The sequence below is a fragment of the Scyliorhinus torazame genome, chromosome 5 (assembly GCF_047496885.1).
Source record: "Scyliorhinus torazame isolate Kashiwa2021f chromosome 5, sScyTor2.1, whole genome shotgun sequence".
Taxonomy (NCBI): Eukaryota; Metazoa; Chordata; class Chondrichthyes; order Carcharhiniformes; family Scyliorhinidae; genus Scyliorhinus; species Scyliorhinus torazame.
The window spans coordinates 311,771,762-311,785,395 of NC_092711.1; the positions used below are offsets into that span (position 1 = coordinate 311,771,762).

General features: G+C 43.9%; 1 protein-coding gene across 6 annotated transcripts in view; it reads right to left on the reverse strand.

The window, feature by feature from the left end:
- Positions 1-598: 598 nt before the first annotated feature.
- Positions 599-13,634, reverse strand: part of fmr1 (fragile X messenger ribonucleoprotein 1) — a 75,736-nt gene continuing 62,700 nt past the window's right edge. For 3 of the 6 annotated variants that reach the window (XM_072505923.1, XM_072505926.1, XM_072505924.1), the window contains 5 exons: positions 7,255-7,450; positions 4,617-4,817; positions 4,228-4,307; positions 2,546-2,575; positions 599-1,673 (listed from right to left, as the gene is read on the reverse strand). In XM_072505923.1, the coding sequence (XP_072362024.1) occupies positions 1,503-1,673; positions 2,546-2,575; positions 4,228-4,307; positions 4,617-4,817; positions 7,255-7,450 (678 nt within the window). In that variant the 3' untranslated portion in view covers positions 599-1,502. The remainder of the gene's footprint in view (positions 1,674-2,545; positions 2,576-4,227; positions 4,308-4,616; positions 4,818-7,254; positions 7,451-13,634) is intronic. The other 3 variants (XM_072505927.1, XM_072505925.1, XM_072505928.1) reach the window with 3 other exon arrangements.

Consider the following 13,634-nt stretch of genomic DNA (forward strand, 5'->3'; position numbering starts at 1 on the left):
CCTGTTCGGGTACACTGAGGGAGAATTCAGAATGTCCAATTCACCTAACAGCATGTCTTTCGGGACTTGTGGGAGGAAACCCACGCAGACACGGGGAGAAGGTGCAATCTCCGCACAGATAGTGACCCAAGCCAGGAATCGAGCCTGGGACTCTGGAGCTGTGAAGCAACAGTGGTAACCACTGTGCTACCAAAAGTGAAACGAGGGGTGTAAAAGGACAAGTTTTTGTTAGTTTAGCGATTTCCAATTAATTGCATTCTGGGGAGACTTCAACATTGCACCCTCTGAAGAAGTGCAATGGAATCACTTGCATTAACTTCTAGATTTTGGCATTTAACTGTGCTGGTCCAGACTCCATAAGTTGCATTCGTTTGAGAGGAGTAACGCCAGCGAATGCTGACAGTTTCGCCGTCATTACGACCACAAACATTCAAGTTGACGCAGCTCCTCTCATCAAATGACACGGGGAGGAATGAAAATTGAATAAAAAAACATTGCAAATCTTGTATTTTGCGTACTGCTGCTTTTTATGCAACCACTGCCACTCAAATTGTGACTGTCGCAAATTAGCGGGAAGTAACTTTTATCTGACAGTCAGCAGAGGAAGATCAAACTTTATTAATTGAAACTGCTTGCATACAAAATATATTGCACTTCAACCAAACAATATCAACATAAAACCAAATTATTTGTTTTCACTACTATGTACAGAGAAAAATATTGCCCCTGTTGCAGATTCATATACTGTAAGGTCAATCTACCTTTGTTAATCATCTACACTAAGTTAACACAATAGTCCATAGTGGACAGGTACATAAACAAAGCTTTTTCCTCCCAAATACTGTACATTCCCAAAAAATAAATAACTACAAATCATCAGTTTGGCAACAATCTTCAGACATTTTATGCCTTTCAAACAGTACACTATTTAATTCTTTACATTTACGCTTGTACATCAAATGCTAGAGCTGTAAAGAAAAAAGTGCCCTCCAACAGACTGATCAATGCCGTACAAACTTCAGTGCAAGGATTTCTGATCCTTTACTGTTCAGCTAGATGCATATATAAGGAAAATCATGAAATCATGAAAAGCATGCATTCGTCTGTAAAGGTTCCCCAATATTTAACCACACTTTTTATCTACATACATGTATAATACAATGTAACTGTCTTCTGCTCGTTTAGCTTCCCTGATTTCTGCAGCTATAGTAAGGTTACCCCCTTCTGGCAAGTTATATTGAAGGCACAGATCAAACAATATACTCTGTTTTTAATTTTCTTTTTAAAAAGGAGTTTTGCTAAGTGAAATGAAAATGGTTACATCACAAATATTCCACCTGTCCACCAAAAGACAAAGTGGGACCGTGTGCATCAATCGTGCACCAATGAGTTTTTATGTCTTTGGCCTAATAGGTTTCTCTAAATGACATGTAAGCATCCGGTTTGTATGGTTAATGAAAGGAAATTGAGAGAGAACATCATCACTCCACAGGAATGCGCTTTTAAGATACTCCATTGACCAGCACTTGCTGGTTGTCTGTGGGGCTCTCGGACTTCTCTTTTTTCTGAGCACGCTCCTTGCCCACACGTTGTCGGGTGCTCTCGCCAAAGACGTTGGGGCTGTGTGAAGCTTTCGTCACGACACTCCTCTCATTATTGCTGTCAGTTCTGATCTGGAACAAATCAGAGAGCGTTCAGAAATGAAATGTTGAAGCCAGAACATTTAGAGGCAAGGCGCAGTATTGGAACTCGCGAGAACTAACAAAAATAATTGATAAAATTAGTACTTTGTTGAAGAGTTCAGCAAGGCCAATGACTTGAACACGCAGATTTTTCATGCATATTCTTGATATTTCACAGTTCGTGGTTTGACACAGATTGAACAGGTCAAACCCACAGCTACTGCAACAAATGTCAATGTTAAAGAATGGATTCATTCTTGTTTTCTATTGATGGAGGGATCTTAAACTAAGCTAATGACTGGTCAAACAGATTTCATCTGGAAAGCGCCTTCAATCTTTCCAGTGCTCATCATCATTCGCCTTCTATTCAAGCTCTGCCCCACACACACCCTGCCGTGCTAAGTCCCATTTATCCATCGCCCTCGTCCTTGATTACTTCATTTGGCTCTCACCTTGACCTGGTTTACAAATCCAATCCCTCTGTGGACAACCAAGTCTACCCTTCCAATCACTGACAGCCTAACATCCCACTCCCATGTCCTTGCATTCGATCTGCTTTGGCATGCCCGGTACGCCAGCCCCAATGTTCATCAAATGAACGAGCGAGCGACTCTTTACCCGAGCTCCTTCCCCCTTACTACTTCTTTCTTCACATTTCAAAACCTCCGCAAATCCATGTTTTCAATCAAGCCACCCAACTGCTGAACCGTTGCGGACCAGCCAACTGGTCTGTGAGCTGCCTTGGGAGAATTTACTGGATTCGATCAAAGGATGCTATCTATATAAATGCAAGGTCACGGACTATAAATGGTTTTGCCACGCTGCATTACAATGCGGGACGTATGACGGCAACTCTTTCATACCTGTGATTCCCCATATAGTGGCTTCCCAATCTTGATAGGGCCAGCAGAAAAAAAAAAAAGAGAAAAGCAAGAAAGTAGGTTTAAAACATGCTGGGAACAAATGTTCAAATAAGCGTACCTTCCATTAAATCTGCCAGGCTAAGAATGTAGAGATATGCTCCTGACACGTTATTCTCAGAGAAATAAAAAGAACCCACTCGAAGGGAAACCCAATGCCAATGACCCAAAACGGTGTACAGCAAATACAAGCAAACATTTTAGTAAATGTACACAGCAGACAAAAAGGGAAAAAAAACAATCAGTTACTCAGTGAAAAAGATTCCCATCCTGGGTTAAGGTTTGGTTGGGAAACAGTGCTTCATTATAATATTCCACTGATTTACTGATCGAACAAACAAACAGAAATGCATGTGGAAAAGGATTAAAAAAAGACATGGATGCGCCACAATGTAAATTTGTATAAGGCAGTAGATGATGGTGCTATGATGGACCATTGGAAAATTGAACATCACTCTGTAAACCCACTACAATTAACCACGTCTCAACGGCAGTGCTCTGCATTTTATTCCTCAAAAAACAAACCCCAACCGGCAGTGACACATATCTTTCCCGTCTCTTTTACAAGATTCTGGCCGTAATTTCCCGACCGTTGCGAATCGATTTTCCCGCCGCCAGCACACCCCTGCCCGTGGGTTTCCTGGCGGTGTGGGGTGACTTCACTGACAAGCGGAGGGTAGATTGAACCCCGCAGCCCGTGAAACCCGTGGCTGGTGGACCGGAGAATTCTGCTACTGCTATTTGCAAACTGGATCTTTCACTTTGGTAAACAAATCTATATTTTCTGCAATGACAGCGGTGCCCTTACCTTGGGATCATAGACATAGAATTTACACTGCAGAAGGAGACTATTCGGCCCATCGAGTCTGCACCAACCCTTGGAAAGAGCACCCCACCCAGGCCCACATCTCCACCCCACCCCAGTAACCCTACCTAACGTTTTTGGACACTAAGGGCAATTTAGCATGGCCAATCCACCTAACCGGCACATTTTTGCACTGTGCAAGGAAACCAGAGCACCCGGAGGAAACCCACGCAGACACGGGGAGAACATGCAGACTCCGCACAGACAATGACCCAAACTGGGAATCGAACCTGGGACCCCAGAGCTGTGCAGCAACTGTGCTAACCACTGTGCTACCGTGCCTCCCTCGCATTGGCAGTTTCCCGGAAACCAGCATAGAGGAAATCAAAGGTATGACATTTGAAAATCTACAATAGCTAGAAAGCTGAAAATCTTAATTTTTGGTCTGTTTTAGTTAATATTTCAGACCTGTTTATTCAAGAAAATGAACTATGAACAATTGGTTCTTGAAGATCAAAGAAGCAATTAGATCTTGGGCTAAAGAGATCAAGGGATATGGGGGGAGGGGAGAGACAGGATCAAGGTATTGAACTTGATGATCAATCATGATCATAATGAATGGTGGAGCAGCTCAAAGGGTCGAGTGGTCTCCTTCTGCTTCTATTCTCTGTATGCTTCTATGTATGTTATGTCAAAAGAAACGATCTTCACACTTGTAATTTGCCAGACGTAACTCCAGACCTTTCAAATAATACAACATAGTCTTTACAAACTGTGCCTATCTGAACTTTGCAACACAAAAGCATAATTGAAAGGTTACCTGCAATGAGCCATCTGTCGTCCTAGTTTTTGAGTCTCTTGATGAATTGCGTTTACGGATGTCTGCCCTCAAGAATTCATCTAAAATGCCAAACAAAAAAATAATTTTAGATTAGACAGCAGAGTAGAATTAAAGGAAATCAGCAGCTGTCAAATAGTAATAAAAACCTGTACACAAACAAAAAATTAACTTCTGGTATTTCCAATCCTCAAAACGCTGCTGTCATGCAGTTATGGAAGCACACACTATCTGTCCAGTCGCAGAACGCGTCCACATTATCCAGGTACACATTTAATATTCTCGATTTGGATGCACCAAAAATGATTGCTAAATCTCTCTTTAAAAGTTGGCATGCATGGAGTTGGCGATAGTATACTCTTGCTAATTACCTGAAGTTGCTGATGGATTTTTGTTGCTCCCGCGGCCACGCCCTCCACCTCGGCCACGCCCAGGATTGCCCCGCCTACGGCTGTCACCCCGGCGTGAATATGGTTCCCTTTCTTCATCTGTCGGCGCCAGCGACCAATCACTTAACTCATCTCTGTGCTCGGATTCAGTCTCAGAGGCATTGGACGCCTCAGAGTTATTACCTTCGCAGCCAGGAAGAAAGGAAAGCAAAGATCAATTCCAGATTGCAAAACGCTTGTTCAAGAAAAGTTATTTCATTCCCATTTAAACTTTTCATTTGGGAGTTCTCAGTTTCTTCAGCCAGGAAGATGGGATATCTGGCAGCAACCATAAGCAGCAGTTACCATCTGATAAAGAGATGGGAAACTCAGCATTACACAATGGTGGGTCTTTCAGCAGCTGTTTTAGTGACTGGAAGCCTGTGCCCAGTGGCGTATCACAGGGATCTGGGCGGGATCCCCTATTATTTGCCATTTATATAAACGACATAGATGACTATATGGGTGCATGGTTCACAGTGAAATTGAGTGTCCAGGGTTAAAGGAAGATTGAGGCGGGGTGGTCAAAAGGGCAGAGAAGTGGCAGATGGAATTTAACTCTGAAAGGTGTGAGGTGATACACTTTGGAAGGAGACAAGGAAGCATTCAATGAACGGCATGACACTGGGAAGTTCCGAGGAACAAAGAGACCATTGTGTGTTTGTCCATTGATCTCTGATGGCAGGAAGGCAGGTTAATAGGGTGGCGAAAAAGGCACATGGGACACTTGCCTTCATAAATCGATGATGTGGAGATGCCGGCGTTGGACTGGGGTGAGCACAGTAAGAAGTCTTCCAACACCATAGAACATAACAGCGCAGTGCAGGCCCTTCGGCCCTCGATGTTGCGCCGACCTGTGAAACCACTCTGAAGCCCATCTACACTATTCTCTTATCGTCCTTATCCGGTTAAAGTCCAACACGCTTGTTTCAAATCACTAGCTTTCGGGGCACTGCTCCTTCCTCAGGTGAATGAAGAAGTAGGTTCCAGAAAGATATAGACAGACAAAGTCAAAGATGCAAAACGATACTTTGAATGCAAGCATTTGCAGGTAATGAAGTCTTTACAGGTCCAGAGAGAGGGGTAGCCTCAGGTTAAAGAGGTGTGAATTGTCTCAAACCAGGACAGTTGGTAGGATTTCGCAAGCCCAGGCCAGATGGTGGTGGGGGGGGGGGGGGGGGGTGGTGGTGGTGGTGGTGGTGGTGGTGGTGGTGGTGGTGAATGTAATGCAACATGAATCCCAGGTCCCGGTTGAGGCCGTACTCACGTGTGCGGAACTTGGCTATAAGTTTCTGCTCGGCGATTCTGTGTTGTCGCGCGCCCTGAAGGCTGCCTTGGAGAACATTTATAAATGGAGGCATAGGTTGCAAAAGCAGGAAGGTCATGTTGGAGTCGTGTAGAACTTTGGTGAGGCCACAACCGGAGTACTGTGAGCAATTCTGGTCGCCACATTATCAGAAGGTTGTGATTGCATTGGAGGGGTGCAGAGGAGATTCACCAGGATGTTGCCTGGAATGGAGTATTTAAGTTATGAAGAGAGGTTAGATAGGCTTGGGTTGTTTTCTCTGGAGCAGAGAAGACTGAGGCACAACCTGATCGAGGTACAAGATTATGAGGGGCATGGACAGGGTGGATAGGGAGCAGCTGCTCCCCTTAGTTGAAGGGTCAGTCACGAGGGGACACAAGTTCAAGGTGAGGGGCAGGAGGTTTCGAGGGAATGTGAGGAAAAACCTTTTTAGCCAGAGGGTGGTGATGGTCCGGAATACACTGCCTGGGAGGGTGGTAGAGGTGGGTGACCTCACATCCTGGATGAGCACTTGGGACGTCCTAACTTTCAAGGTTATGGGCCAACTGTTGGAAAATGGGATTAGGTAGGTAGGCCAGGTATTTTCCATGTGTTGGTGCAGACTCGATGGGCTAAAGGGCCTCTTCTGCGCTGTAGTTTCTTTGATTTTGTGATTCAATAACACAAGAAATAGGAGTAGGCCACATGGCCCGTCACACCAGCTTTGGCATTCGATACACGTGGTGTAATTTCTCCTCATCTCAGTCCTAAATGATTGGCCTCTTAGCCTGAGACTATGCTTTAGATTCCCCGGACAGCAGGAAAATATCTCTTCAACCAAGCTCCTTCAGAATGTTGTAAGTTTTGATGAGATTTCCTCACATTCCTTTTAAATCCAGATAATTTAGACCCAATTTACTCAGGACAATTGTCCTGAGGACAATTCCCTCATTACAAAAACTCTCACTGTACCACCTCCAATGCAAGTATATCCTTTCTTAAATGTACTCCAGATGTTGTCTCACCAGAACCCTGTAGATGTAGCAAAAATGGATGCATGGAAAAGGGCCAAGTGACCTTACTCAATAAGGTCAGGTTGAATGGATCACTATTGAGGCTGGGAGTTAAAAAACATGCAATTATAATTTTTCACTGGGTAACTTAAAAAATGCCTCACATTTATTCGAATTTGATAAAGTAAAATTGTTTTAAAATCTAAGACCAATAATCCTGCAATAGTTGCTCGAAATAGCGATGTTTCTCCCACTGGGGCTACATAAATTAAGAATATTAAACCTGATGCATAGCCTGGACCTCGTCTGCCACGCCCTCGACTGCTGTAGGGCCTGCCCCCACGCAAGTAACTTGTACTTTCATCGGTCGAGTAACCCCTTTCCTTGTCCGGGCGATTTGCAGGGGTCCTCAATCCTGCACCCATCTGCCGAAGTTGCTCGTCAATTTGTAAACGTTCCATGCGCAGCTGGTCAACCTCCTGTACAAAAAGCAAAGACCCTGAGGATGGCCAAATTCAATCGAATGATAATTACATATCAGTATCTCCAGAACGTACAAATCAGGACTTGACTAATGCTCACACCATCATTATTCCCAAAATATAATCTGGCTGATAATTTATGCTACTTGAATTTTGTGGGTGGGTGGGTGGGGGTGCATGCAATGAGAACGGGAAATGCATCCATTAACTTATTGGATGAGCGACATATTTTGGCTGCGCTCGCTGCACACAGATCTACCATGCCCAACTGTTGCAAATCAGGTCACATGAGATTTGGAACACATAATGCTGCAGCTCAAAGCCTCAAAGCCTCATTTACAGGCAAATGTTTTTCAGGTTGGCCTGATATGGAACCACTTTAGCTGATGTATACGTGCCAAAATGGGCATCAAGTATTAATTTGCACTTATCCCTTCAGCCAATGAGATCATACATTGAGTGTGAGTAATATCTTTAGAAATAGGCTTTTTGGGTTTCTGAAGCTTTTGCAGATGGACAACAGCCATCTGCTAACCCAAACAGACTGGAATTTGCATGCCAGATCATGTGGATATGAATGGATTCCATACTCTTACTATGAAACATCTATTACTTGAGAAAGGGTCAAGAGATAATATTGACATGGGAAAACTGTTGAAACAATTCTAACGGTTCTAAATGGATGACCACAGCAGAAATGTTATCCAGTTAGCATGAATTTAGGCAACATAAGCTGTGCTGAAGTAACTCATTGCAGGACAATGTGGACAAGAAAAATGCAACTGTTTTCTATTTGGATTTCAGTACCTTGCAACAGGTCATCTATTGGTGACGAAGCTAAGGAACTCTGCAGCAAGAGATAAAGTATAATTGGTGGATAGAGGATTGGCTTAAAAGTAAGAAACAGGCTACAGTTATCAATAGGAACTTCTCAAGTTTGAAAGCTCAGCCTAGACAGGGGTAGAGAGGTGAGGGGTACTGGTATTGGGTCTTCGGTGTTGACTGCAGGCATTGTAAACAAAACATTCATGGCACCAAAACTGGAAAGATCCAGTGCGCAATCTATTCATAAGCACACAATCTGGCATGGAAATCCCAGTCTGTTTGGATTAGCAATGAAAAAAATTGGGCTATTATCCATCTACAAAAGCTTCAGAGCCAGAGGTTATGGTGGATAAAGCTATTAAGCTGTCATTCCAGTGTTCATCTGTATTAAAAAAAAGACAAGGTAGATTAGGTTGAGGGATAAAGTACATCAAACAGTGGTACTGTTGCTCTGCTAGACGTGGGGCAACTCTGGTCAAATAATAATAGACTATATTATATTTTTGTATATGTACTACTGTCCTTGAGACACAATGCCAGGTGTAAAACAGATTAAAGTTTGAGGAAGGTTTTAGGTAGTTAGGCAAATTAATAAAGGGACAAAGGAACAGGAGTAGACCATACATACAGCCTACTATTCCTAATGTTATTCAATTAAATCATAGCTGATGTGGAGCTCAACACCATTTACTTGTTATTGTTCCATATCCCTCGATACTTTCACCCAATAAAAAGTGAGCATAATGCGAACACCACGTCTGATCTTCCAGCATCAGTACATTTCACTTGAAACAGCACAAACCGCAAATATCTTCTATTAAGCGGGTAGGAAGAGACAGGGTGCGTCTTATTAGGGACAAAGAATATGATTTATGTTGAGCAACACTAGAATATTAATGGCCTAGGTCTCCCGATATCCAGACGACTGTACAGCGGCAAATGCGCCAGGATGCCCCATTGCACTGCAATTGCCTGGGATGTTTCACTTTCTGTAGGGCCCTTACCTCGCGCCTGGAACTCTCCAAAACTCCAACAAAGTCAGAGACTTTGGACGGTTCCAACTCTCCGAGAAGTTACCCAGGAAATGTCAGAAGGATTGAAACCAGCTACAACTCCAGGGTAACTATACTATCTGGCTCCACAACTCCCCACTGGGCCCCCAGAATACCCCAGCCCGACTCAATGATCCCCCCCCACCACACTCCACAAACCCCAGCTATCCATTCCACCTCTGGACTACTCTTCTCGCCTCGGCTATTCCTCTCGCCTCAACTCTCTCCAACGTCCAAACAAATCCCAATACATCTGACTGCCCTCCTTCCCAACTTATCTTCAACTAATCCCCTTCCAACCCCCAATGCCCCTCCCCTCACCTGCCACCCTAACCCCTCACCCACACACCTTACACACTTACCTTCTCAAAGTGGCTCTGGGACATTTAAATTTACCAGAATACGGCAGTAAGTGGTGTACAATGGGGACGGGGGGTGGCTTGGTTTGGTTTCTCCCAAGGCTCCTACACTACAAAAGGAAGGACTGCATGAGCAGGTAGGCTCCACATTTCTCAGAAGAACGGTTCGGAAGTCCAGGTAAGAAACGCAGAGCTCCAGTACAAGGTAATTAGATAGGGGCGGAGTGGCAATCTGCCGGTGCCTGCCGCTCGTTGGAAGATTCAGCCAAATGAGTACTTTCTATCATGTTTACTAAGGAAGAAGATGCAAACAAAATATCAGCAGAGGTGGAGTGTAATGGATGTGGCAAAACTTTGAGGCCGGATTTAGAGTGGATCGGTTGCCTCATTTGTATGGCATGCATCCCAGGTTGCTAAAGGATTCGGGAGTGGAGATGGTGTCACAATCTTCAAATCTGCCCTGGTTATGCTGAGTGTGGAATGTGCAAATGCAATACCCCATTCAAGGCTGGGTACAAAGCAGATCTGGGTAAATGATCGTCCCAGTGGCCAGCGGGTTTCGATCCAGCTTGCGGATGCACCAGAAAAAGCATCCAAGGTGTGCTGGCGGTCATAGTGCGCGGTGAGTGTACAAGTCCTCCTGGAGCCTGTTCAATCGGTGCGGAGTGTAAAATGCTTTAAAGGAAGAGCAAGACCGATGGATGTACTTCCAGGTACGTTGGAGTTGGCCAATGATCAGAGACCAGAGGCAGGCCATTTTGTGTGTGACTGGCATGTTAGAGGAAGCGAGTGCACATGGGGCAGTCAGCGCAGCACAAGCTGTGTATTCAAGATTACGCAGTAGATTACTGCAGGCTAATTTGTTTCTTAGTTTGCAACTATACACACTGCAATTTCAAAACTTCAACTTATTTTACACTTTGATTTTAATACTCTTGATTAAACGTCAAGTCTGGGATTGTCCAACCAACAGGAGTGCGTGTCAGGATGAATGGCGTGTTTACGGGTTGGCAAACTGTTACTGGTGGAGTGCAATAGGGATTAGTGCTGACAACATACATCAGTGTACAACATAATAATACATTAATAATTTGGACGTAGGGATGTTGAGTATATTTCTGCCATATTTGCTGATGACACCAAGATAAATAGGAAAGCCAAGTTGTAATCAGGATAAGAGTCAACAAGGGGCAGGATAAGGGGCAGCACGGTAGCATTGTGGATAGCACAATTGCTTCACAGCTCCAGGGTCCCAGGTTCGATTCCGGCTTGGGTCACTGTCTGTGCGGAGTCTGCACATCCTCCCCGTGTGTGCGTGGGTTTCCTCCGGGTGCTCCGGTTTCCTCCCACAGTCCAAAGATGTGCAGATTAGGTGGATTGGCCATAATAAATATCCCTTAGTGTTGGGTGGGGTTACTGGGTTATGGGGATAGGGTGGAGGTGTTGACCGTGGGTAGGGTGCTCTTTCCAAGGGCCGGTGCGGACTCAATGGGCCGAATGGCCTCCTTCTGCACTGTAAATTCTATGATAATCTATGAAAGGGATATAGACAGATAAAGCGAGGGACTAAAGATTTGGCAGATGGGAGTATAAACCGGGAAAATATGAGGTTGACCACTTTGGCAGCATGAATAGCAAAGGGGATTATTATTTAAATGGACAGAATGTTATGGTACAGAGGAATCTGGCTGTCCTGGTGCATGGCTCAAATAATTCACATTCAGGTGCAGCAAGTAAGTATGAAGGCAAATGGAATGTAGGCCTCTATTGCAAGGGAAATGGAGTATTAAAGAAGGGAAGTCTTGTCACAACTGTATGCAACTATGGCAGTTTTGGTCTCTCTTTAAGGAGGGATATAGTTTCATTGGAGGCAGTTCAGAGATAGCTTACTAGGTTGATTCCTGGGATGAAGGTGTTGCCTTAGGTGGAAAAAATTGAGCAAATTGGATTTGTACTCATTGGAATTCAAAATGAGAAGTGATCTTATTGAAACATATACAACTCTGATGGAGCTTGACAAGGTAGATTCTGAATGTTTCCTCTTAGCAGGGCATTCAGAACTGGGGAACAGTTTCAAAATAAGGGGTCTCCCATTTAAGATGGAGATAAGGCGGGGGATGAATCTTGGGAATTTTTTCCCAAGAGAACAGTGGAGGCTGGGTGATTGAATATATTAAAGTCAAAATTAGAAATATTTTTGATACATAAAGGAGTTAAGAGTTATGGGGGGAGATAGGAAAATGTAGTTACGGCCACAATCAGATCAGCCATGGCCCTGGAGCAAGATCAAGAGGCCAAATAGCCCACCTTCTATTTCTTATTAGGATTTCAAAATTTGCCAATGGTACCAAACTTGGAAAAGTGGCAACAGGGAGAATAATACCAATCAATGGCAACAGCCCACATATGTTAGCAGAATGGGCAGATGGAATTTAATATGGAGAAATACGAAGTGCTGGATTTTGGCAGAAGGGACAGCGAGAGGCAATACATACTTGATGGTACAGTTCTAACTTGTGCAGGCTCAGAGGGACCCAAGTTCATGTGTACAGATCTTTGAAGGTGGCAGAATAAATCGAAAGAGTAATTAGCAAAGCATACTCACACTTCATAGATCAGTGGTTTCCAAACAGTCAATTGTGATCGACAGGTCGATCTCGGGTTCTTGAACAATCTATTGTCGTTGCATGCCAAATTACACAAGACCAGGGCTTTCTCGTAACGACGAGAAAATCAGCTCATTGCCTGCCGAACAACACCAAAAGTCGATGGGCAATGGGATTCTTGCAGGTGCCAAAACTTGGAATAAGCTGGGTGCAGACTAAATGATGATCAAGGAGCCAGGGACCAAGAGGGCAAAAACCTGCCATTTCCACCAGGAATGGGAAGACAAATTTTATGGATGTCAAAGGAAAGACCATATGTCAACTGAGTGTAGCCTCAAGTAAAAGGTCATCTGGAATGTCATCACAAGACAATGCATTCAAAACTTCAAGAAAATTTCCCTTTAAACAGCGTGATTCGGACGAAGAAATTTGGGGAGTTAAACAGTCAGTCTTTTCAAAACCTGTGACTAAAGGCAAGGGTAGCAAAGAGGCGTCTTTTCACATTTGCCATCTGCTGGTAAAACATAAGAAACTATTTATCGATGGGAAAGTTATCAAGGAGGCTGTGACAGGTGCTGCTGACACTTTGTTGAAAGACTTGAAAAACAAAAATTAAATTACGACAGCCACCAAGAACATAACGTTTGGCGTTTTAACAGTAGCCAGGAAGGCGGAATTGTTGTCTGAAGATGTGTCTCAGCAAATACACCAAGACTTATCAGGCTGTGATTGTTTCTCACTGCAGTTAGATGAATCAATATACAGGACGGATACGACCCTACATGGCATTCAAAGATTCAACAACAAAGGAGGACTTTCTCACTCTTTTTCCACCCAATGGAGGACAAGAGGTGAGATGTCTATAACAAATTCAAAGGCATGTGACTGAGAAAAACATTCCGATCGAGAAACTGGTTTCAATCGCAATCGATGGTGCAGAGTCAATGGTGGGTGTCGATGCAGGCTTTGTTGCACATTGCAGAAGTGATCCTGAATTCCCCTCCTTCGTCAGTTACTACTGCATTGCCCACTAACAAGTGCTGAAATGAAATTACGACAGCCACCAAGAGCATAACATTTGGCGTTATGATTATTGATTTTTCTCATGTAATGATAGCTGCTGTCAAGACCATTAACTCAATTTGTGCCAGAACATTGCAACATCGTTAGCTCAAATAGTTACTCCATGAGCTTGATATCACCTTCTGTGAAGTACCCGTCATGCAGGTGTGAGATGGTTAAGTCGAGGAAAAGTCCTCCAGAGATTTTTAGATCTGCTCCCTGAAATTAAATCGAGAAATGAGGTGTACAGCGAGCTGTCAGATAGCTGTGTGGTTGC